Source organism: Numenius arquata, chromosome 6, assembly GCF_964106895.1.
Source record: "Numenius arquata chromosome 6, bNumArq3.hap1.1, whole genome shotgun sequence".
In the NCBI taxonomy this organism is placed as follows: Eukaryota; Metazoa; Chordata; class Aves; order Charadriiformes; family Scolopacidae; genus Numenius; species Numenius arquata.
The window spans coordinates 48,041,039-48,064,561 of NC_133581.1; the positions used below are offsets into that span (position 1 = coordinate 48,041,039).

At 38.5% G+C, this 23,523-nt stretch overlaps 1 protein-coding gene across 1 annotated transcript in view; it reads left to right on the forward strand.

Annotated features, from left to right (window-relative positions):
- The window catches only part of GPR176 (G protein-coupled receptor 176), a 40,839-nt gene that overhangs the window by 15,414 nt on the left and 1,902 nt on the right, over positions 1–23,523 (forward strand). The window contains exon 2 of the mRNA XM_074149733.1: positions 22,431–22,683. Coding sequence (XP_074005834.1) covers positions 22,431–22,683 — 253 coding nt within the window. The remainder of the gene's footprint in view (positions 1–22,430; positions 22,684–23,523) is intronic.

The window sequence follows — 23,523 nt, forward strand, 5'->3', positions numbered from 1 at the left end:
TGTAAACCCAAGCAATAAGAATAGGCTGAACATGACTGATTCTACACACATTATACTGCAAGTAAATGGCTCTGTGCAGTCTGTGTTGGAGCCTCAGGTGGCAAAACCACTATTGCATTTCCATATATTCTCAGTTGCTAGCATAAAGTACAGGATGATCAATATAAGGTAGCAGCAGCTCTTTAAATAAAGTATTTTTTCTTTAATTGCTTGCTGTAAAGGTATAGAATGTCTCAAATGTCCATGTCTAAAAGAAAACAAAGATTTGATGTGTTTGGCTTTACCACTGACTTATCCAAGCATACTAAAGAAGAGCATACTTTTGCTGTGCAACAAATTAAATCTGTTTATCTAGCCATCTTTTAAAGATGGGTTTTCTGGGAGAGATAGCAAATTGTCCCAAAAGGCCAGCCTTCCTGTTTAAAGAAAAACAAAAAAAAGAAAAGGGGAAAAAAAAAAAAAGCAGTATCCATCTTTGTACACATTTTTGCTTTGCTGACTAATAGTTGAGATTATTTACCTAATACATTCTCTATCATATCTAAGAGCAAAGGGTTTATCTGGTGTCTCTTCTTATTCAGGCTATTATACTAGCTAATTTACATGTTATCATTTGTAAGCTGTGTTAACACACAAATGTGCATTCGTTTACATAAACCTGTTTTAAACGATCACTCTTATTCAGTGTCAGCACCCCTATTCAGATTAAAATGAATCAATGTTCAATGGTCTTTTGCTTCTGGCAATGGAGCCATAATGTGCTGGGGTGATGCTTGAATTGAACTACCACACCTTGGGGACAAGCACATTGGCACAGCGGGCTGAGGGATTTTGGTGCCTGGCTTTATTAAGTGACAGGTGCTTTAACCACTTAGTTTAATCTGATAGCACAATCATTTCTCTTGAGCTTTGATACTTTCGTCATTAAACTTGTGAAATTAAAATTGCACACCCACAGGTGGTTGGCACTAGCCGAAAAAACCTGCCCTTCTTTCCCCTGCCTTCTCCAACCTCTTGTTTTGTAACTTTTAGTTTACTGGGGGAAAAACAAGACTTACTGAATATTGAAGTAGGTTATAGCTATTTAAATATCTGATAAGCATCTCCCAATCATGTATGTACACAAAGCTTAGCAATGAGCAATGTGCAGCTCTTACACCTGATGAAGTGCGCTCCAGGCAGTGCTGACTGTCCTAAGTGTGTGTGTGAGATGTGGTATTTGAGTGAGTCCTGATGAAAAGTACTGTTCTTACTAGGGAAAGGCATAGTGACAGTCATCAGCAGCCTCATCACCTTCAACATCACCACCTGCTGCACTGGCAAGGACACCAAGGGGAGGACATTTGTCTTGAGACCCCATTGCTTCCCCTCCCTGTCACCATGGGGCGGAGTTTTTCTTATTTCCCTTCTCTCTCACTTTCTCTTCTTTGTTTTTTTTTAATCTCTAAATTCATTTAAGTCCATGCATGCCATCAGCTATGGACCCTGTGAATAAATTTTTGTGCATTTAAACCAGTGTCAAAATCCTTTGGGCAACGAAGGGAAAGTGTTCAGACACCACAAAGTTTCTGATCCTGTTTCTGGTCTCCCGTTCTAGGCAGCGGCCAGGCTCAGACTAGTCAAGACTATGTAACTTTGCTTTTTGCTGTAACAATTTACTTCATGTCTATAATGCTACTAATTTCTGGAGTGGTTTCCTTAGCTATGTCTTGAACTGTTCTTTTATTCTTCCCTGATTTAATAATTTTAGTTAAGTTTTAAACTCAAAATGAGCTTGTATTGTGCATTATGGATCAATATTTGGAATTGTGCTTCCCCAGCATTTGGAACCCTTCAACATGTTTGTATAAGTCACACTTCATTTTGCCTGAAGTTGTCTGAAGAGCTTCCAATTTAGATTTCTAAAGTCCAAAGGATAGAGGGAACAGTAAAAGAAGCTAGAGTACATGAAGATAATAGCAGAAGGAGCAATGGTTGTGGTTGTGCATATATGTCCATACAGCTGAAATTGTCAAAAATTATGTCTGTCTTAAGAAGCCATACAGTGATGGATGTTCACCATCTCCTGAATACCAGGCTTAGGGTGTCACCCAGCAGAATCATTATCTGCTCTTGCAAAACTGGGCCTTAAGTGACTTCCAAAGGTTCCTGAGAAACCCAATGATCTTATCTCAGTACTCTATTTTTGGTCTCTCATTCTAGACCAGAATGGTGGCCAAGCTGTACCTTTGGAAGTTCTAGAAATCAAATTTTCATATACTTTTGATTTAAAAAACCAAACCACACACAACCTCCCCATCCCCACCCCACTTCTATTTTGCTTCAGCTAAGTTATTTTTAAAGTAAATTTTGATTTGCAAAATGATTCACTATATTGGAAGAGCTTTAATTAGAAAATCCCTGCTGGCTGTTGAGTGCTTTGAGTTATTCTGATTAATCGGATACTACCACTGTGTGGAATAATTCTGCCACAACTTGGGGAGTCTTTTGAACAATTTGCTGCTGCTCAGGGGTTCCCAGAAGATTGATTATAAACTGAGACCATCACAGGAGCATGCATTAAAAAAATCATTCTGTGCTGTTGTAACTGTGAAGGTTGCAAATCGTATAAGGAACTGGAATAAAGACTGAAATGCGGCTGCAGACGTGGAGGGTAAGTTACAGAAAATTACGTTGGTCTATGGAGAAGACAGCAGTCAGACTGAAGAGTTTCCTCACATCTCCTTTTTCCTGTAACCTTTTGACTCTCTTTTGTTGCTAAACCTGAGTGCAATCAGGGATCTTTTTTTGAGAATTGTCTTTTTGGTGTGGTAACCAGCAGCATGTAACAGCAGTCACGGGTACTAGTGGAGTATTAGTAGTCAGCAGGGAGTATTAACTTATAGCCCTGTACTGCAGCAATAACTACTGCAGCTAATAACTCACAGACCTGTACTGCATCCAAGAAATACATGCTAGATAGTGCCATATATTTCAGTGAAGCAATGGGGAGCCTTGGTTTGATCGTAAGTATGAAAGAGAGCTTTCAATTTGTTGTATTTAGCTTTCTTTCATATTAGGAACCCAGCCATAGAGATAGCTACCACAGCTGGAATGAAGAGGGAGTTTCTCTGGTCATAATAAAAAAAGAAGCTATGTACAGGTTAAGGGTAGATTCTGTGTGAGATATTTGTCATCTTTTTAATGTTCCCTCTTTTTAAGGAGGAGGAAAGTGGCAGCACACAGTGTTTAATCTCTTTAACTGGAAAATAAAGTGACATAGGTCTGAAATCCACTCAAGAGACAGGCAGACCTGGAACATAGCTGATGCCAGGGCTGTGTGTCCAACTCGGAGCTTGAAGGCAGCTGCGGGAGCCAAGGGCAGGGGCTGGGGGTCCCAGGTGAGGCCAGCTGGGCCCCTTGAGCCCCTCATAGTCAGCCTGTGGGAAATTTGCTTTGGCACATAATTGCAAAAAGTACACGTGCAAGATTAATGGTAATAACATGACATCATGGCTGTGTGAAGGTATGTCTATAACCCTACTCTGAGTGTTACTGGCAGTGGTTAGTGCTTCTCTGAACACCTTCCTGGCAGAGAGAGGATGGCCCGCTTTCTGCCTTTCTTGCCCAATCTTATCCAATCTATGTTCCCACTTAAAAAGCTAAGAAAAGTGATAGGTGCGTTACCTTGCTGAAAACCCGTCAGGCAGTGCAACCAGGTCTGCAATATGCTTCCCCCTCCCTGCTCTGGTCACTCAGGCATAATAAAGGAAGAAAGTACACTCTGCTCTCTGCAGCATCTCACACTCTCTGGCAGCTGGTAGGGGAAAGCCACTGAAATCTCGGTGATGCACAAGCTGCATGCTGAGCCCGGGGCCAGCGCAACTGGAGAGGTGATGCGGGTGCTGAACCCCCTGAGCGTGGGCGAGGAAACCAGCCCCTGCCGCCTGGTCTGGCTTGCTTTCTTATGATTTATCACAGTGATTTCTGTGAGATTTCTGTGCTCTCTTACCTAAGAAGCAAAGTCTTTGACACAGAAAGAGCAGTGTTAGAGTGAGGTGCAGAGACAAAGGGTGTTGGAGTGGAAGAGGCTCCTTCTGCATAGAAATACGTGCAGGAGAAAATCAGATGGGGTTGTTTCTCAGGGCCCTGATGTACTGGTGATGTTTCAGCAGGAAAGAGGGATATTCCTGTATTTTGTTCTGTCTGGAAAAGAAACATTTTGCTGATTTACTATCAGCTATTACCATGAATCACTGTCTCGGGTAAATAAAGCTCCTGGACTCCCTATTTTATGGCATGTTACACCAGGTTGTGTGCTCTTGCATGTGTTGATCTAGTTCATGCTAGAGGCCTTGGTTACTTTTCATGAATGTTTTTGTAGGAAGATTTATAGGGAAGTCAGTCACCAGAGCAAAATGTTTTCAAAGTAGAATAGAAAGCGTGCTCAAAAGTTATAAATGTGAGACTTTGTAACTGGCTAACGTTTTATTTATTTACTGCTGCTAACAAGGACAGTAGCCTGTATATTTTGTAACACCTGAGCTCAGGAACTGTTGGCAGATCTAAGTTTTCCTTTATGGGTCCAACTTGGACCTCAGAACTGTAACAAAGAAAGTATGGGAGTTTACTTTGGTCTTCCTTGCACAAATAAGTAGGTGTCAGGGAACTCAGTGCCATCCCTGGAGCAGTGGGACTGCTCTGTCCCATCTGTGTGGACTCAAGGTAGAGTGGAAGGAGGCTGAAGTGTTTATCATCTGTTTCATCCAAAGGTATGAAGTCATGGATGTGATTTGTGCTGAAGAAACAAGCATTCAGACTCCTCATGGCTGTTTCTCGTGAAACAAGATCTTTGTGGCACATTGCAGTACTGAGGGCTCATTTTGTAAGGTTGTTTTGTGCCAGCAGATTAACGAGGTTTGGGGAGGCCTGAAGCTTCTAAAAAAAGAAATGTTGGCCTGCCTTTCTCGTGTTGTTAAAATATTTTTATGCATTTATACAGGTTTTTCATGATAAAGGAAACTTTGTTCTTTAGAAAACATTGTTAAAGCTGTAAATTTGTAAATTTTCAGCTTCTCCAGGATAAGAAAGAGGTTGTCTTTAATCAAGTTAGTTTATTTTCAGTGTCTTATCCTTAATTCAGTTGGGTTAACATGATTAGAACTCAGCCTCTCTTGGCCCGGTAAATATGTCAAGATTTTATTTTGAAAGATGCAGAATGAAGAGTATGAGAGATTTCCCTAATATATTTGACTGTTATAAGTTCCCCTGTGCTTTTTAAATGTATTTTTTGCTAAAGATCACAAAAGCGTAAATCAGTTCTGTCCACAAAAAGCAAAATAGAGAACTCCAGATGATCCTGCCACTGGTACCAAAGAAACAAAAAATTGCAATTATGCTTGAGTTTTACCTCCAGCTGCTCGGATTGCAGGCTGTGTGATACTGCGTGGAGCAAGTGCAATGATAATCCAAATAGACAAAATTAAGTTTAAGGGCACATGAGTAAAGTTTTTTAGGTAAATATGCTGGAAAGTGCCTATGAAAATATCTAAGTACTGTTATTCCATCCAAATAAACAAGCTGTGTACACATGTGAGCTGTGTACACACTACAATGTTAATGCAATATTTGTTGAGATGACAGCATCATTAGTCACATAATTTAGCTTTGAAGATTACTTAGTATTCACATTTGTCATGAACTCTGCTTTATTTTGCATTTTGTTTACTTGCATTTCAGTAGGTGTGAGAAGTACCCTACCAGGTTTGTGCTAAACCAGATAAAAAAGAGCTCTTGCAAATAATAATACAGATCAAAGGGTAATGAACAACTCTCCTGTCTGAGAGGTCTGTCGGCAGCCTGAAAGCTTCCCTTTCCCTTCCCCCCCAAACTTTTGCAGTTGGTTTAATAGATCATCTTTGCCTCTCATTACTTTGCAGAGCTGTGGTTCTTGGGGGTGTTTGTTGTACTGAAATGGTAATTTGAGATGAGATTGCATCTTTTCAGAGGATGAAGGAGAAAAACAAAGACCTCACCTGTAGAGCAATTCCATGAAATGTACCTGACTACTCCAATGTAGCTTTAGTAATAGGTATTGAAAATGTATTTAAAAAAAAAAACAAAACCAAAACCAAACAAATCATAAACAGTTCAAATAGAGTCAAAATGGAAAATTAATAAGTAAATTGAATTAATGTTCACAAACGTAACAATTCGCAGAAAGAGGATGCATTCAGAGAAAAAACATTATCCAGTAATATCTACTGTAGCCAACAAAGACAGTATGAAAACAGTCTTTGTAAGTCTTCATGTTTTTAAATGTGATAAAGATTTCTTCAAAACAAAAAAATACCCTAAGAGTATATATGTGGACAAAGAGGAGGGGGGCATGCATTTCTTCTTCAACATTTGTTCTGTTTCCCAGCAACATGAAATTGGTAAAACAATAAGTTAAAAAAACAAAAGTTAGAATAGAGGAAAGGGAGTAATTTTAGTGCCAGTTGCATTGAATTACAGTTTTTATGTATTTTCAGAGCAGCGTGAATCCGGTAATTGTATTATCAGTGTTCACCTAAATGTGATGTTTGAAGGAAATAGGAATTTAGCCAGCTAATGCCTTCTGGTTCCGCTGGTAGGCTGCGGAGGGGAACACTGAGGTGTGTTAACGCTGATCCCACCGAGATGGCGTTAGGTGAGGAATGACTTGTTGACATAAGAAGGGTCTGCTGGCAGGTTGGGCTGGGTTCTTCGTTGCAGAGAGAATTAAAAATGATGATCACATTGGTATGGATCAGTCTCTGAATTTGCGCCTCTGGGAAGCTAAAGCTATACTTTTATACTCCCAGAAGAATTTGCTCTTGGCATGTGTGGTATGCATACAACGAGTAGTCTCTTCGTTTTTTTTCCCCTTTGTATTTCAGAGACAAAAAACCTGATGACAGAGTAGAGGAAAACTGTCCATCTTCTCCTCTTCATTCAGTTGTCCATAGCAGGGACATAGAGGGAGAATTAGGATGACCTGCAAGTCCTGCGTTCTTGTCACAAGCTTAGCAGGTTTGAGAAGGCGGGAAGGTAGCTTTATGATCATGTTCATCTAAACAAGTGTTGGCGCAGCCAAGTTCGTTGACAGTGACCTGCTTGAAGGGTGAAAAGTAGCTTCAACTCACAGGTTTGCATTTTGTTTTGGTTTTAGCTTTTCTAAGTAGATTTATTTATAATGTGTGTCACCTTGCGTGTCCTACAGAGGCTCCATCATCTCAGCAAAGGAAAGCTAGTTATGAAATGTTTTACAACTAATTCATAAATCAGGCAGCCTGGGATCAGTGGAATGAAAAAAAAAAAAAGGATATATAAAAATGCTTCCCAATTAAGTCTGCTCATTTCCAAGGAATGGAAATAGTTCTTTGGGTCATTCCACAATTGTCTTAGTCTATGGCATTATAAAATTTATTTTAATTTCCGTTTTCTTTGCAGCGTATCATTATCAAGTCACATGAAAAACATAGAGCCTTGAGAGCATAGTGCCTTGTACTGGCGTTTGTAAGGGAGCTCTGTACAGTAGCAGGCACGTCTGTGGTTTCAAAACACTGCAGAAGATAACTCTCTATCACTGCCATTAATATTGTAATCAGCCATGTGGCAGAACTCACTGGCCAAGTATTTGGCCTGCAAGAGAATTGCTTTTATTTTTTAAAAAAACCCAAACTCAAACATGTTGCAAATCAGATACAAAATAATTGATGCATTGTTTAGTTTAACCATTTAAACTCAAAAAAGGCTATCAACATACTGGCAATATTTGCTGCTCTGTACTGCCAGATTAAAACTTATAAGTAGGCTATTAAACAGCAATTCAATAACAGTAATTATTAATGTATAGACAACTCAAACATTAATATTGCATTGTTTTTTGCATTTATGTACCCTGTAGATGCTTTATGAAATATTTAACCGTCGTAGTTCTCAGTTACATATGTTTATTAGCATATTTTACCAATAAAGCTTGAAATGATAAATTAACTTTTCCATCCGTGAAATACCAGGAGTTTTTGATTTATTTGCTGAGGCATGAACAAAAACTGAAATATCTCCACTAAATAAAATTTTATAGGAATTGGGGAAGGGCTATGTCATGTAAATTCTGCTTTAGGATGGAGGTGGGATACCCTTGCTCTCCTCAGTGTGCAGGTTTTGCTGTGATCTGTTGAGTTACTCACACAAGTGATGGTAGAATGAGTCAGGGTTTAACAATATGCCTTTGAATTCCTATGTAATGATTTTTTTTTTTTTTTGCATCATCATAGTGCTAATTTTTGAAGTTCAGTTTTTACTGAGTAGGCTCCAGAGGCGATTGTAGACTCTCAATAAAATGCTGTGGGCTTTTTATTTTTTCTTTCTTTACTTTCAATCTAGAACATTCCAAGTGTGTTACTTTATTGATGAAATCTTCCTCTGCTATGCCGTTAGAAAAAAAGACTTCTTCTGAAGGCACTTCTTATAAATTAAAGCTTTTAAAGCAGTGTCATTGTTTGTGTCACTATTACAGTGTTAGCACAAAGATCCAATTGGATCATGGATATGGAGCATCAGCAGGTTTCTCCGTACACAGGAGTGTGTTGGCAGGACATGGCAGACGGCTGTCATAAAGCTCTCTGTGTTGAATATTTTTCTTTTTCTAGGAGAGCACTGACGTGTTGCAGTTTGTTGGTAATAACTATTTTTTTTTTTTTTTTTTTTTAAAATGGGATCATCTTGACAGACTTTGAAGGAAGTCGGTGTGCTAGTTTGCTAAAATTGAGGACATCTTAATGGAGACATTTTAGAACACAGGTGGCTATTTTTCCTCACATATTTATATAATTTTCAAAATATGAAAGAGAGGTTATTACAGTTCTGCAATCTCAAATGACTACTGCTGTGAAGCCCTCTGTTTGCTTACATTAAACTTGTATTTAAAGCTTACAGAGTGATTCTAATGTGGTTTTTCCCAGTACACATCTGGTAGCAAACTGTTTAAAACTGTTACTGCTGGTGAGTTGTCTCCCACTGGAAAATCAGGAAGAGTTCAGGTAACCTCTGGCAGTAGCTTTTGGTGCTACTTGAGTGCCACCTCATTAAGCGTTACTTATGCTTGCATTGGCACTTTAACACTTGAATGGCTTATTACAATGTCTCTTAGAAAAAGAGAATTTCTGTAACGCCTTTTTCTTAATTCATTTTTTAATAAAATGCCCTACCCAGATTGAACTGACAAGAGAAAATCAACTGATATACATATTCATTAGTTTGCATTTGAGATTCTTTTATAGTTTATTCTTAGTGTAAGCACACTAATGGTTTGCTTTTGGAATTTTAATGACAGTTTGGTAACGCACTTCTGAGTAGTTTTCTGTTACATGACATTGTGCACCACATACAATACCGTTGTTTTGGGTTTTTTTAAACAGTCCAGTTTTTTTGTTCTTCCACAATTCATTTATCATATGCTTTTGATGAGATTTGCTTGTTTCCAACACTAGTTATTTATTTTAATAAAACAACCCAAATATGTTCCAAATCCAGACAATACAACTGTGGGTTTTTTAGTTGTGGAATGATTTTGCATGTGTATTTGTGAATGCATTTATTAAGTTGTTTTTGTGGTCATTGCTGATAAAAATCAGTATAATCAGTGAAATAAAAGCTATCTAAAAATTGAAATAATCTTCGTCATAAATTAATCAAAAATATATGTTTTGAAGCAAGTAAAAATGGTATCCATATCAAAAATAATAATGTGTGGTTAAAAAAAGCTAGATCTTCTGATAGGTTCTTAAAGGTTTCTTCTGAAAGCAAAAACACTTCAATAAGGAAGAATTCAGTTTTTCACATGCAGCAGCTCCAATTGACTAAGACCAGGAACAAATGTAGAACTGGTTTGGACTGCCTTTATCAGTATTGTTACTGGGGGCTAAGAATATAAGCAAAATAAGGTTTCTGAGGAGGTATGATATATTGTATCCTACTGCATGGTGTAGCTGGAAAAGAGCAGCTCCAGGAGGTGAGAAGCAGACAAAAGAACTGTAAATTGGGTATTGTGAAATTAAAAAACCCTAGTAACATAATAGTGTGGTGCCCTTGGAGCAAAAACCAGTTTTTCTTTTAGGGTGCTTTAATTGTAGCCTGGATTCTGCTCCCTGGTCAATTCCTGCTGGCTGCTCTGGGCATGCGAACAGTTGCTGAGACCATGTAACTGAGACCAATATCATTTAAGCCTTTTTTCTTCATTCAAACTCCATCAGTGGGAATTACATCCAAATTGCAAGGCATTGACATGTTTTGGTGTTGGATAGTACCAGTATTACTTAGAATGAGGTTCCTGTTTAACAAAATAAAAACGCAAAACTAAATTTAAACTGGTATCTTAAATTCTACAAGAATTTAGTGTGAAATGATATGAAACCTTATGAAAGGGAAATATGATTTTATTTTTTAAGCAACACTGATTTCAGCCCTTATTCTCTTGCTCGTGCTCACAAGCACCAACACGTGTGTGTTCAAGTGGTCTGGGTCACTTCTGTGGCGCGGGGAGGATGACAATGAAATGGGTTTTGAACAGGTCTTTTAAACTTGTTAGGAGTCAGTAGGCACTACGGGAGGATCCTCTGCTTTAGAATCCTGCTTACTGTGGTTCTTAGTTACCCTCTGCAATTCCTGGGCAAGGTTGCTGCCCCTTGCCTTTGTTCCCTCGTCTTTAGGGAATCACTGTAGCTACAGTCTGTCTTCCTCTGGAACAGGCAGGGGAGCGGTGGCTGTGCTGCTGTACCTCAGCCTCCTTGCAATCCTCCTGCACAACCCACGAGTCCTCTGCTGACAAGTCATCTCTGCTGTGGCCGGTTCAGAGCACAGGTCTCCAGGTTGTGATGCAAACAGCACGTTCCTCCCTGGTTACCAGTTTTATTGCTGTCAGTGGTGTCCTTGTTTTATCAGTATGAGACGTTCTTTCAGCCCTTGCTTTACTGTTTCTTCTGATGCTTTCACACACATTCGCATCCATTCATGTTTCATTCAATCTGATCTAGTATTTCTGTTGCAGATCTCTACAGGCAAATCTCTAAATGCCTCAGGAAAGGATCCACACGTTTTTCATGTATTTAGGTCACTAGTTGAAATTTGCCAAACACCTGTAGGTAAATTAACAAGAGCTTTTTCTTTGGCTCTGCTGTCTTGGAAGACCTTTTGGATTTGCAATAGCAATTTTCCAGGGACTAGTAAAATATGCAAACTTAATCTTGCTCTTAATATTCACTCTGAAGAGTGCAAAATGTGTCTATCAAGACTGATTATATAGCTGTTACTCAGAACTGAAAAATTTGCATCCAGGCAATGGAGTTACAGAGCTGAAAGGGTTTCATCTGTAAATGGACACCTGTTAGTTCCTTCATGGAAGAGCTGAAATCGCTATACATTTTTTGCATACATGTTTGTTGCTACTTTTTCTGTGGGAGCCAGGAGAAATTGCTGGATTGTTTTTATTTTCTGTTTGTTTGTTTGTTTGTTTCCATAGGGTGTAGAGAGATCTGAAGCATTTTCACCTGCTGACAGTGGGTAATTCCCTACAAGAGAGGAGCAATTACGCAAATGTATTATGCAGGCATTCCTGGCCATTGTGACATGGTGATTTTTGTAGGAAAGCGTAAGCGAAGAAGTGGGTGAGAAATGTACAAATACAAAAGACAGCTGCTGAAATACAAATAATCCATGCCTTCGTTTGTAGCAATAGGTGGGTTGAACATTTAATAAGCAGAGGTCAAAGATACAGCAAAAAATATCTTGGTTATTTGTCGATTTACTGCCTGTGTCACAACAAGAAATGTTGTTTTACACATGACTGATGCAAGAACCCTGGAAAGCTTTGGTAATGAGCATGCATTTGTAGGTGTGTATAGGGAAACACAGCAAGCTGTAAGTTATTTGATACACCCACTTGCCGATTCGCCCCGTCAAACAAGTCACTGCTTGTGTGCAGCCCTCTGTGGTGGAAGAGGGTGTATTTATGGTTCTTCTCTCTTGTTCCTGATTTCAGTTTGTGTAACTGAATCTGGTTTGCTTTACTTCAGTCAGTCCTGGGTGCTTGCATGTCTCTCTGGGTTTTGAGACATCAATCCTGATTAAACAATCTGCTACCCATTGGCCTTACTGAGGACATGGAAAATGTGGATCAAGCTAAATTTCTCACTTTTTTTTAATAAGAGGGAAGTGGTAAGCAGTAATGCTATTTTTTCATAGTATTTTCTGTGAAGGCATATGAAGGACAAATGATTGTGGCCCATTTCACTTAGCCCAATGCTATTCTGGGTTTAGTAGTGCTGCCTTGCAGAGAATGGACCCATGAAGAGCAACATCTCTTGCTGGGAGGATTTTGAGCAAAGGAAAAGTAATTCAGTTATTGAAAGAGTAAAAGAAAACAGACTGGAGACTGGACGCTACGGAGTTCCTATAGTGGAGTTCTGTTATAGATGGGGGACTGTAGAAAAAAAGAGTGGAAATTTGGGGAGAGTCTCAATCAAGAATAGTTATTGTGAGTGAAATGCATGATGAACAAAATCTCAAATTTTACTTCAGGGCTTTGTATGTTTTAAGGAAAAAAAACCAAAACAAACCCAAACCCCACGTCTTGCATTCAGTCAGGCCAGAAATGTCACGTTCGTCTTGACAGTGAAGCACCTTCCCTGCCCTGAGGTGTCCTATGGGAATACATCTCTTTCTCTTGGAAAGTTGGAATAAATCTGATTTGCTTCTGTAAATTCATATTTCTTCAGTGAAATGCTTCACTCTGGTAACTCGATGGAATCTTTTTCCATGTGATTTTTTTTTTTTTTTTTAATAGTATTTGATTTAGAGTCATACTGATTTTTTCAGATGTTTGTCAGAGTCCCCAGCTCTGCTTTCTTCTTCCTAGTGAGTATTGTTTGAACCTACTCACAGGGCTGGACCATTCACTACAGATTCAGCTGTGGAGGGAGGAAAAAAAGCTTGTTTCTGAATATAACATAAATTAATCCCACTGTGCAGGATGTATTAAGCATATGTAATTTCTGTCTGAAGACATCTGTGTATAAAGAATCAAGAGCAAATATGCCCAGCTGGTGACACGGTGAATGGCTGCATGGCAAAACTATATAAAAAATAAAATTTTGTTTCTGATAACCTGGCACTTTGGAGAAAGGGAGGCACAGTCAAACTGATCCAGAAATGATGTCAGATCTTTCTTAGTTGTATAAAGCAAAAGAAAAAAGAGTCACAAGACTAGGGGGCAGGCCAGAAAATAATTTCTGCTTGATGAAATAGCTGTTACTATGGTGTCTTTCAGCTACAAACTCTATAATTTCAGCTGTAAGAGAGGATGAAAATTGATGCTAATGGGTAGGAATTATATTTTTTAATCAAGAGTGCAAGATAGCCTCAATTACCAAGGAGAATATAAAGTCTGTCTTCCAACTACTAGTAATTACCACAGGCTTTTTAAATTGTGCTCCTCTGTTAAGTATAATTCATTTTAAGTTGTGTGTATTTGTTTTTTCCTCAATAAATAAGCTGGGGAAAATCAGCTAACCAGCAATTTAGTCAAATTGTCCAGTTGGTTGTGTACTGTTAGACAGCATAGATCTCACATATCTACTAGACTACAATATGGCACAGCCACTAATTTCTTTTGTAAGTTTTGTCTTAGTATCTTGAGTGGACAACTGGAAAAGCGTTAGATACAGAAAAAATAATTCTGCATAAGCACGATGTTGTTGGACCATGTCTGCATTGCATTCTGGTCTGGTAGCAATTTGTACGGATACAGGGGTGAAGACAGGAGTGGGTAAGACTCTGAACAGCTTAGGAGGTCATCAGGTCCACGGTGGAAGGTGGAAAGTTGTTCCATTTGGCTGCGGATGCTGGAGCAGCTTACAGCCCAGGCCAAATGCTGGAGCTGCTCTAAAAGACGTTAAGTTTTTCCACAGTCTCACAAGTGCAAAACTGTCAGTCTCCTCCTGGATCTAACCTTGGCACGTCACACAGAGGACACAGGTCCTGCAAGTTTCTCCTGGAAGAACCTAGTAGGGACTGGGGCTGGCCCTCTAAATGAAGACAAGTTGAGCCGCATCTGTGATGTGAAAAGTCACATCTTAGTGACCATGTCTCCTTAACAGCTCCAACGTGCCTGTGTATGAATTGCAGGTGCATGCGGGTGAAGTCAAGACAAAAAAGGAGCATCTGAAGAGACGTGTCTGGACATACATAGCGAGGCTATCAACAGAAGTGGCTACAGGCTCTCTACAAAGAAAGAACTACTGGCAGATAGTACTGTTATTTAAAAACAAATCTTAACCGTACTTGATCCCTGTGTTAAGAGTGCTATTTACAATCAGATTCAGCGCAGCGATCGGGGGAACTCAAGTAAATTGCTGCGTTGCTTGACATCACCTTGCATAAGAAGTGCTACTATTGCATCCCCTCAGTTGTTTCATGGCACACAGGTTCAAAATGGCCCATTTCTGTGTTCTTTATAAAACAAAGGGACAAAAGTTATTCCTCTTGTACCAAGAATGATCAACAACAGACAGATTGGCTGTTCAGAAAAATTACCTGTGTCGCTTGCATCCCTGGCCTTGTAGTATTTCAGTAAACATCAAATTTTTGCTCTCTGAGGGTGACTGGCCCAAAGCCTGGTGTAAGAAAGGCCAGATGGTCCACTAGATGTGATACTTGGTTGGCGAAGGAGATGTAGGATCCAGTACTTCTGCTAATGATTTAATGATGTTGTGCACAATCATTATTTTTACCTCTTGTATATCTATTTCCTTTATTTTTATTTCCTTTGTCTATAGCAAAGGTAAAAACATTGGTTCCCATGTCATGGGGGACTCTCATGGGCATCATTTAAAGTCCTTGGGTTTAAAAATTTTTGGTTATATTTTAGCAATAAGTAAAACAAGCCTGTCCCTTGGGCACTGTGATTCAAAAAGTTAATAACTTTGAAAAGATTCATATTCCGGTTATGGTTAGAGCTGTAAATCTAGACTTTCTTCTCCAGGTTTTTAATTTCCTAGCTTAGGTTTCAAAGGTAATACTATACATTTGTCATATTTTCCTGACGTGGGAACAATCCAAGGTCCTGAAGTTGCAGACACAATGTTCTTGAAACTTTTTTCCTTCCAAGGAGCTTGAAGAGCTTCAGGTTCTTTGGGGACACCAGTTTTAAAATAGAGGCAAGGAATTCAGACAAGTCAAGTGTACTGCAGCAAAATAAGTGAGAATGGTTATTTCCTTGATTGGCTGAAATGATCACGGCGGTTGTTGAAGGACTGTAGTTTATCGAAAGGGAGAAATGATTGTTCCTGCCTAGAAATTCTGTCCATTTAATGGAACAGTAAGTACAAAAAGTGAGGTGGGATAAAGTGGCAGTGGGTATGAAGAACTGGAGAATTACCGGTGCAGCACTTTCTTATCCCCCTTCAGATAGATATATCTGAAAGAAGTACAAGTGGGTATCCAAGACCTTTAGCATGACGCAGTTACTTCAGAATCTGCCTACAGACAACAAATTTATAAAATAACAAGGACAACAATAAAAAATGACAAAAATGGAATTATATTAACGATCATTTCCCATAGTGATTTTGACACTACAAATACCATCATATCACACAAGTTATGCTTGCTGTAAGAGAAATTTGAAATGTCTTCACTATTATTTTCTAACTTTACTCCATCTTCACTTCACAGGAAGTCACAGTAGCTGCCGCCAGTGGATTGTGTAGGCAGGTGTTGGCCTTGAACTAGCCCTAGGCAATACCGCAAGAAAAGTCAGTGACTTACCTGTTCCTGCAAGGAAATCTTACATTCACGTTCTGGGATTAAGCCGCTATGAACTAGCTCTTTCCCTGAAGTCTTTTCTAGTGTGTAACTATACACTTTCTTGGGAACAGAAACCACGTAGAAAGGTAGCACACTCTAAATGCTCAGCAGGTAACTACTCTCTACTGGGCAAAGTCGTGCTTGATGTAGTTCAGTTGAGCTGAGTTTCGTGACCAGAACTCCATGCTGATCAATCTCTTACATAATTATACTTCTAAATCAATACTTATGATGTAAGAAGGAACATGTGAATAAGAATACTAAGACTAGGAATGAGACACATTGTCTTAAAATTAAGGAGATCGCCTGTTTTATGAAGGGGAAAAAAAAAGGTTGGGTATATGCTTTATCTTGGATATAAAACATTTGGTTGCACATGTGCACAAATTGAAAATGAAAGAAACATGTTAAAACAACAAATTAAGTTAATGTCCACTCTTTTTAAATGGAGTGCAATTGTTATTTTGTCACTGAATTTTGAAGTTGGTAGCTAGAATGTTAAAAAAGATTGGATTTGGTTTCAGGAAGTTTATATTTTTTTTAATGGTGTTTTTTTCATCTATAAAGACAATTCTGTCAGTCTGACGACTATACTTTTAAAACTAAAGTATACAAAAATTATAAAGGATTACAAGAATTTGGCCCTGCTTGAGCAGGGGTTTGGTTCAGGTGATCTCCAGAGGTCCCTTCCAGCCTCAGCGATTCTGTGATAAAGTTATGCATTTCTTCAAGCCATGTCAGCCAATGTGTATCCTGATGTGTCCCTTTTCCCTCTGGAGATGAATAAGTAAACAACACCTATTTTAACACAGGAAAGGTACTTGACAGCTACCTATCATGGGTTCCCAAAAATGTTTCCAAAATGTTTCCAGTGAATCGCCTTTTGAGTGAGGTTTGTCTTTTAACAAAATTTGCGGAAAAACACTTTCCTCAAAATACCTCAGAAAAGAATTAAAAAGAGAGAGTTTGGGGCTGGGAATGTAATCATCTTGGTGTTTCAATCGGAGAAGTTTTCCTGTTCATCATGTTGACAGAACCTGTGACTTTTTTCAGTTAATTGTTTTTAATGGAAGATTTTAATAGCTAAAACCCAGTTTCTAATCTTTTTTTGGTTGCTTTGTGCCTTTTTTTTTTTTTTCTCAGTAAAGGAGTCTGCTGGCTCCTTCGCTGTAGCGCTGCACCGAGCGGGGTTGGGGTACACAGAGGCTCTCTGCCAGGAAGGATGGCTGGATCCCAAGAACCCCGCTCTGGATGGGAGGGAAATGAGCAAGCAGAGGGAAGCAAGCTGTGAGGAGGAGGATTTTGCTGGAGTGTGGACTTGTTTTGATTAAATTACGTGCTGATTAATGTTAACAAAAATGTGAGATGAATGTCATACCCAGCTAATGGATTGGGTTCCATGAGTTTATCAACAAAGAGCAATATTTGTTCTTTTCTTTTTTTTTTGAATGACTGCATGGCAAGTGCATTTGTTTTAGATAACAGTCTCTGGTTTCCATGGGGATCATCCTTCTGCTTGTTAAAGGTATTATTAAGAATCTTTCACATTATTTGAATTATTGCTGAGAGCTATTATTTCAAAACTATCTCAGCTGTTGATGCCTGCATCAACACTTCGTGTCTGGCAGTGAAATCCAAGGAGAGTACAGCTTGGAAGAGGAGCAAAAATATGTTTTGCTGCTTTGAATCAGACTAATGCACTCTGGTAACGTTTTATGCCCAGAGCATGTTACTCCTTGTAGATTCAATAAACTTGAAACACTGCAAAGGCTTAAAGGACGTTGTCTGGGCACCATGCTGTGTTGGACCATTCTTGTATTTACTTTCTCACTGTACTTCCGTGCAACTTGTACTGTGTGGCTGCTTATCTGTGATGTTTCTCAATTTAAAAAGAAGTGTAGGGGATGACTGGAAGCAACCATCCTTTCCGTCTGAACACAGTGGAATTGGTATATAGTGCATGGAGATTTTATTGAATGTTGATGCTTATGATAATATGAGGATAAAACAAACCCTGTTTGACCTTGTTTGGCAGGCTTTATGTATGTGCTTGTTTCTAACGTGAAAAGAGATGCTTCTCATGCAGTGGTTACCTTTAGTATTTCCTATTCCTTTTATTTACTTGGAGAAAGTTTCAAAGACGCAGACAATTTGGATACTTACCTCCTCCTCATTCAGGTTCTGTACTGACAGGGTTGTCAACTAACGGCAGGTGTAGTAAGGGTTTTATTTAGACACAGCTCATTCTCTGAGAAGACCAATGATAGGCTTTTCCTTTTCAAATGAAAAACACTTCATCTTTCTCTTCTAGTGATGGAATTGTGTCCAACCAGTATGGGATATGCTTTGTCACATGTGATCTTTTATAAGTGACACTCATGTCCAAAGCAGTATTGACTTACAGGAACCAGCAAGTTGCTATGTTTGAATCCGAGGTTATGTAGCCCTAGACCAGTTATCCAACAGAAACACCCCAAAAACTAACCCACAGCAGAAAATCACAGCTTTGCCCACTGTGGAATGTGCAACAGCCCGGTATGGTTGGAAGCCAAGGAGAATACTGGTGTTAGACTAGTGCCTTTCACGGGTTCAACAGTGAATGACTAATACATCCAGAACAGAAAAGTGCCTCTAGACAATGTGAAAAGATTCAGAGTGCAATTGCTGTAATACTTGTTGAATTACCTTGTTGCCTGGAACGTTGTTATCCTCTTCCATGGAAAGGAGTCGCTGGGGAAAGGTGAGGAGCAATGAAATGGGAAATGCATGCAGTTCTGTTCTGAAGCTTCTTAATGTTTAATGCCTTGCAATCTGAGTGGGTGATTTTGAGATGCATGAAGGGAAATACCTGATTTGAAGGCATCAGCAGAAAGATCTACCAGTCTACACTGAAGCTGATCTGGTTCATCGGAGCAGCTTACTAGTGTAAAAGTTACCCATAGCTGCAAGTGGAAAAAGAATGTTTCCCTGAGGGATATTCAATCACTAATTTTCCAGTGTCCCAAGTGGACACTTCCGTCTGCTTATCCTTTTTTTCCCCTTTAAGTCTCTGACTTTATTTTGTCTGTCTAAAGACTTCTTCCTCATCATAGAACCAATAATTTTTTTTTATGCTTTTTTCTTTTCACTTCCATTTAGGATCAGCCAGGACCAGAGCTTATTTCATTTCCTTGTGACTCTGGTGTATAGATGACAATATGACATAATTTGTAGAAGTAATTAAACAGTTGAACATCTGGAGTTTTAAATTAAGCTCCTCTGTAGGACCCCAAAGAATAGCTCAGGATTTCTCTAACAGCTTCTGAAGTATTAATGAAATCCCTCTGATTTCTTTTATTTTTCCATTTTTCATTTATATGCATTCTAATGGAGGTGAAACTTGCTTTGGAAGTAAGGTTATAAAATCAATGCAATTCAAACTAGATGAAATATTTAAATTAAAAACCTAACCAAAACCCTAGCTTCTCCCCTAGTCCAGGGCATTGTAGTAATATATTATTACTATGTGATAAATACTTCTTTAATATAACTGGAGAGTTAGAGATACTTTTGAATGCAAGCAGTTTGACTGAATATCTCCTAGCAACTCAGGAAGCTTTAAATACAACTGATTGAATACTGCCTGTGGAATATATTGTCAAGACCAAAGCACCTGCCAAAAACAGATGATGATTCCATTCTTTAAAACGCATCAGACAGTAAATACGTAACTCAATATTTTGTCAGCTGCCAAAAAGGAATTTGCGTAAGACACATGACACAATATATAGAAAATTGAATTCCAAATGACATTCAAGCACTGTAGATCTAAATAGTATGTCTGTGAGGTAGATTTTAAAGTTAATGTTGTATGCTTTTATTGAAAGAGTGCACTGTTTTATCAAGAAGCTGAACTTGACTTTCTGGTATTTCTGGGTACTTGGTGCTTGATGTACACATTAGCCATGTGAACAAGAATATGATCTTGCTGGCATTTTATGTGGGCAACCATAGGAAAACTCTACTTGGCAAGTAAAAGCCTATTTGGTTTTTTTTATTGGTTAGAGGAAAAATCAAGCCAAAGAATGGTAGTGTCAACAGAAGAGTGGGGAGCTGCAGCTGCTTTTTCGTATCTCAATCAGCAGCTTAAGGTGATGTTTTCTCTCACTGTGTGTATTTGTAGGTACCCTACAAAAACACTAACAAATCTGACTGCCTCATAAATCCATTACACTTCAACTCAAAAGAGCTCCTGGTACGCGTCAACAATATCCACTATCAGCAACATGTGGTTGTTGATAGAGTCTACAGTAAGAACAACTTAACTTTTCTTGGAGGTAGGAAGCTAAACCCTACTTTTCATTGCTGTCCAGCTGCAGCAGAGTAAATGGAGTTGTCTCGTCAAGCAGTATTTTTACACTGGTAGCTCTGCTTTGGTTGATCTGGTGGTACTGCACAGTAAGTCTCCAGGAGAAATAAAATAAAGAAGAATCACATTTTATCAAGATGATACTGGCCTTTACCATGTAGTAATAGCTAGTAGTACCAGTAGCTACTGCAAAACAACTGGCTTACATGTCGGCTATGCACTGAACACAGCTCCATAATTTGGGCAATGCTGAGAATTTTACTAATTGACCAATACCTGTCATTCAGGACGATTTTTGTGAAGTGCACAGTGAAGTGGATAACAAAGAATGATTGCAGTATTTCTTCAGTATGAAAATTTGAACATCGTTTAATCAGTCTCATACACTGAGCTATTACATTTTATTTTTGTCCTGTGTGTGCTGTCTGGTAAGATGATTGAATGACTGTCTGTTGCTTAGTGTCTTAAGGAAAGAGAGGTATTTAATCAACTACATTAGAATTGATTAGCTAGGGGAGAGTATGAAGAGATATGGGCTCCACCAGAGATTTTTTCTCCATTAGAACCACTGTGAAGAATTACTAGGGGGAGTTGTATAAAGGATGTTTGCTTTCAATTCTTTGTCAGATCATTTCATAAAAGGGTGAATGCTTTCTGAAAATAACTCTGATGCCTTCTAAGCATACAAAGAATGCTTGTGAAACCCTTGAGGAAACTGCATGTTTTTGTGATGCAAAAACATGATGTTTATGTGACAAACATTTAGCTGAAACATTGGGCACCTTTCAGTGTCAACTGGTCACTGGACAGCTTGCTTAGAAATCTATGATCTGCATGTGTCTTTAAAAACGTGTGCTGCTAACTTGCTCTGGTTGCCTTGCACATTCATCTGCTGCCTTCCAGTTTTAACACACTTTGAAAGTTTGTATTTCCTGTTGCTGTCAGTCTTCAAATGCTCTGTCTGAAGATGGCACTAAAATGTTCAAGCATTCGGCGCTAGAGCCTGAGCCAAGACTTTAATATGAAATTCATCTTCATTTTTGCACGGTTCTATTAAGCTTTTTTTTTTCCCCTGGTAGCACTTTTTTTTTTTAATTAATTAATTAAAAAAGCATACATCTTGCTAAAGATGGGCTTTTAAAAGCGAGATAAAATCCTATATTCTGAATGTGAGTTTTCTGGCATCTTGGTATGCATTAGAAGGGGCCCAGAGCTCCATAGAGTAAGAACAGATTGCTTCATTGACTCGTGCTGTTGCTGTGTTAGTTAGAATCACAGGGAAATTTGTGATGGAAAATTTGTTTCTATGATATGATACTTCTTTCTGAGATCTGGGTAGAAAAAGATACAATGATAAGGGAAAATACTATCTTAGCTAATGCTGGTTTTTCTCTGTACTTCTTGCTTCACTGCCATGGATTCACCCTTTTTGAAACAAAAGCGTAGGGCTTCAATATCCAAAACAGTGGGTTGCATTCTTTGTGTACTTTTGTGGTTACGTGCTTCGAGTCTTGTCTTTTTTTTTTTTTTGCCTGTCCCATTTGTTTAATTACATATTACTGTGTAGATCTAGAATCTTTTGGGGGAAAAAAAAAAACGACAAAAGTTTCTTATGGGTGTGGCTTCACACAGGCCTGTCTGTTCTGTTGAAATGGCCGGTGGAAAGACAAGCAAACTGCTGTGACCCACCTATACACAGAGACAAGCAGATTAAACCCATATACTTATATTTATATTTTAATTATATTTATATTTACTTACAGTGTATTTTTATCTTTAAAAAAGAATTATCGACTTGGTATTAAAATATGAGCATATAGCAAATTTCTATATTTGAATACTCAGGATGGCGAACTTAATGCAGGAGTCAACATAAGCATCTAAAAACATGGTTTGGATATCCTACTTAGGCATTTGCTGCTGAAATTCCCTAATTCATTCATTACTAGAAGCTGGGAGGAGATAGCTGGGGAGTAATTGTTTTCAGTTGTCTGATTTATAAAGCTACTAGCCATTACAGACTTTTTAATTTGAGCAGTGTGTTGGTTCAAATGAGTGACTCCTGACAAACTCCAAACAAGTATTTTTATTTGCAGCACTAGGGAACATTCAAATCTGTTAAAATTGCCGTTGTTGGGTTTTGGGAGGGTAGTGTTTGTTTGCTTGGGTTTTGAGGTTTTTTTTCTTTGTTTATCCTTCCTGTCTCTTCTTGCAGGTAACATCATGGTGCTGTGGTCAACTTGCAGAACGTCGGTACTTAAATCTGTAACAAACCGATTCATTAAGAATTTGGCCTGCTCGGGGATCTGTGCCAGCCTGGTCTGTGTGCCTTTTGACATTGCTCTTAGTGCCAGTCCACACTGCTGCTGGTGGATCTATACAATGCTGTTCTGCAGAATTGCCAAGTTTCTGCACAAAGTCTTCTGCTCAGTGACCATCCTTAGTTTTCCAGCCATTGCACTTGACAGGTAAGAGAGCAAATTTGCCAGGATCCTTGATTTTTCTTTCTTCTTTCTCCCTTTGGAACTCTTTTCTCTGTTTCATATTGGTTTTGCTCTTGTTCCAGTGCTTTGCTCACAGTGTACAGCTTTGTTTCTAGAATGCATTGGGGTAAATATTCTTCTCTGTAATATTGAAAACCTTTGTTTTTCAGTTTCCTTTGATATCTTTGGACATTTATAAAGGACTTTGAGTCTATAGATTTGTCTTCAGAGAAGTTTTTATCCTTTCTTTCTTCCTGTTAATAATTCTTATTAAGTAATGGAACTTGAAAGCAGACAACTTCAGACTATAGACAAGGTTAACATTTTTTACTGTGCAAGTTGAAAGCCATTGCCTGATAGAAGAATTTACCAATCTGAGGCAGATTGTCCATCAATTTCAAATGTAGATTTGTTTTAAAAAAACCCCAAACAATACAACCAGAATTAATTCAGAGAGGTTTTGTATGTAGAAGATCAGTCTAAAACAAAAGTGGCCCTTTGGACTGTTCAAGTTTTTGGATTCCATTCATTTTGCTTATTATTATTAGCAGTTACTGATCCCACCTAAATGCACAACTCTATCATCTTGACAGTGACTGCAAGTTAGATATTTTTAAGGAAGGGCAGATACTGGTTTAATACAGTTTACATTACTAAAACAGGGGATTTATACATGTTAGATGAAATTATTGTTAGTCTGTTATCATGTCTCACCATAGAATACGTTAGCTGTAGAAAAACAGTTTACCTAGTAAAGTAATATGTCTCTTACTTTAATGTTTATGTCTTGATAAATGCAGTATCACTATCTGTAGTGCACACCAA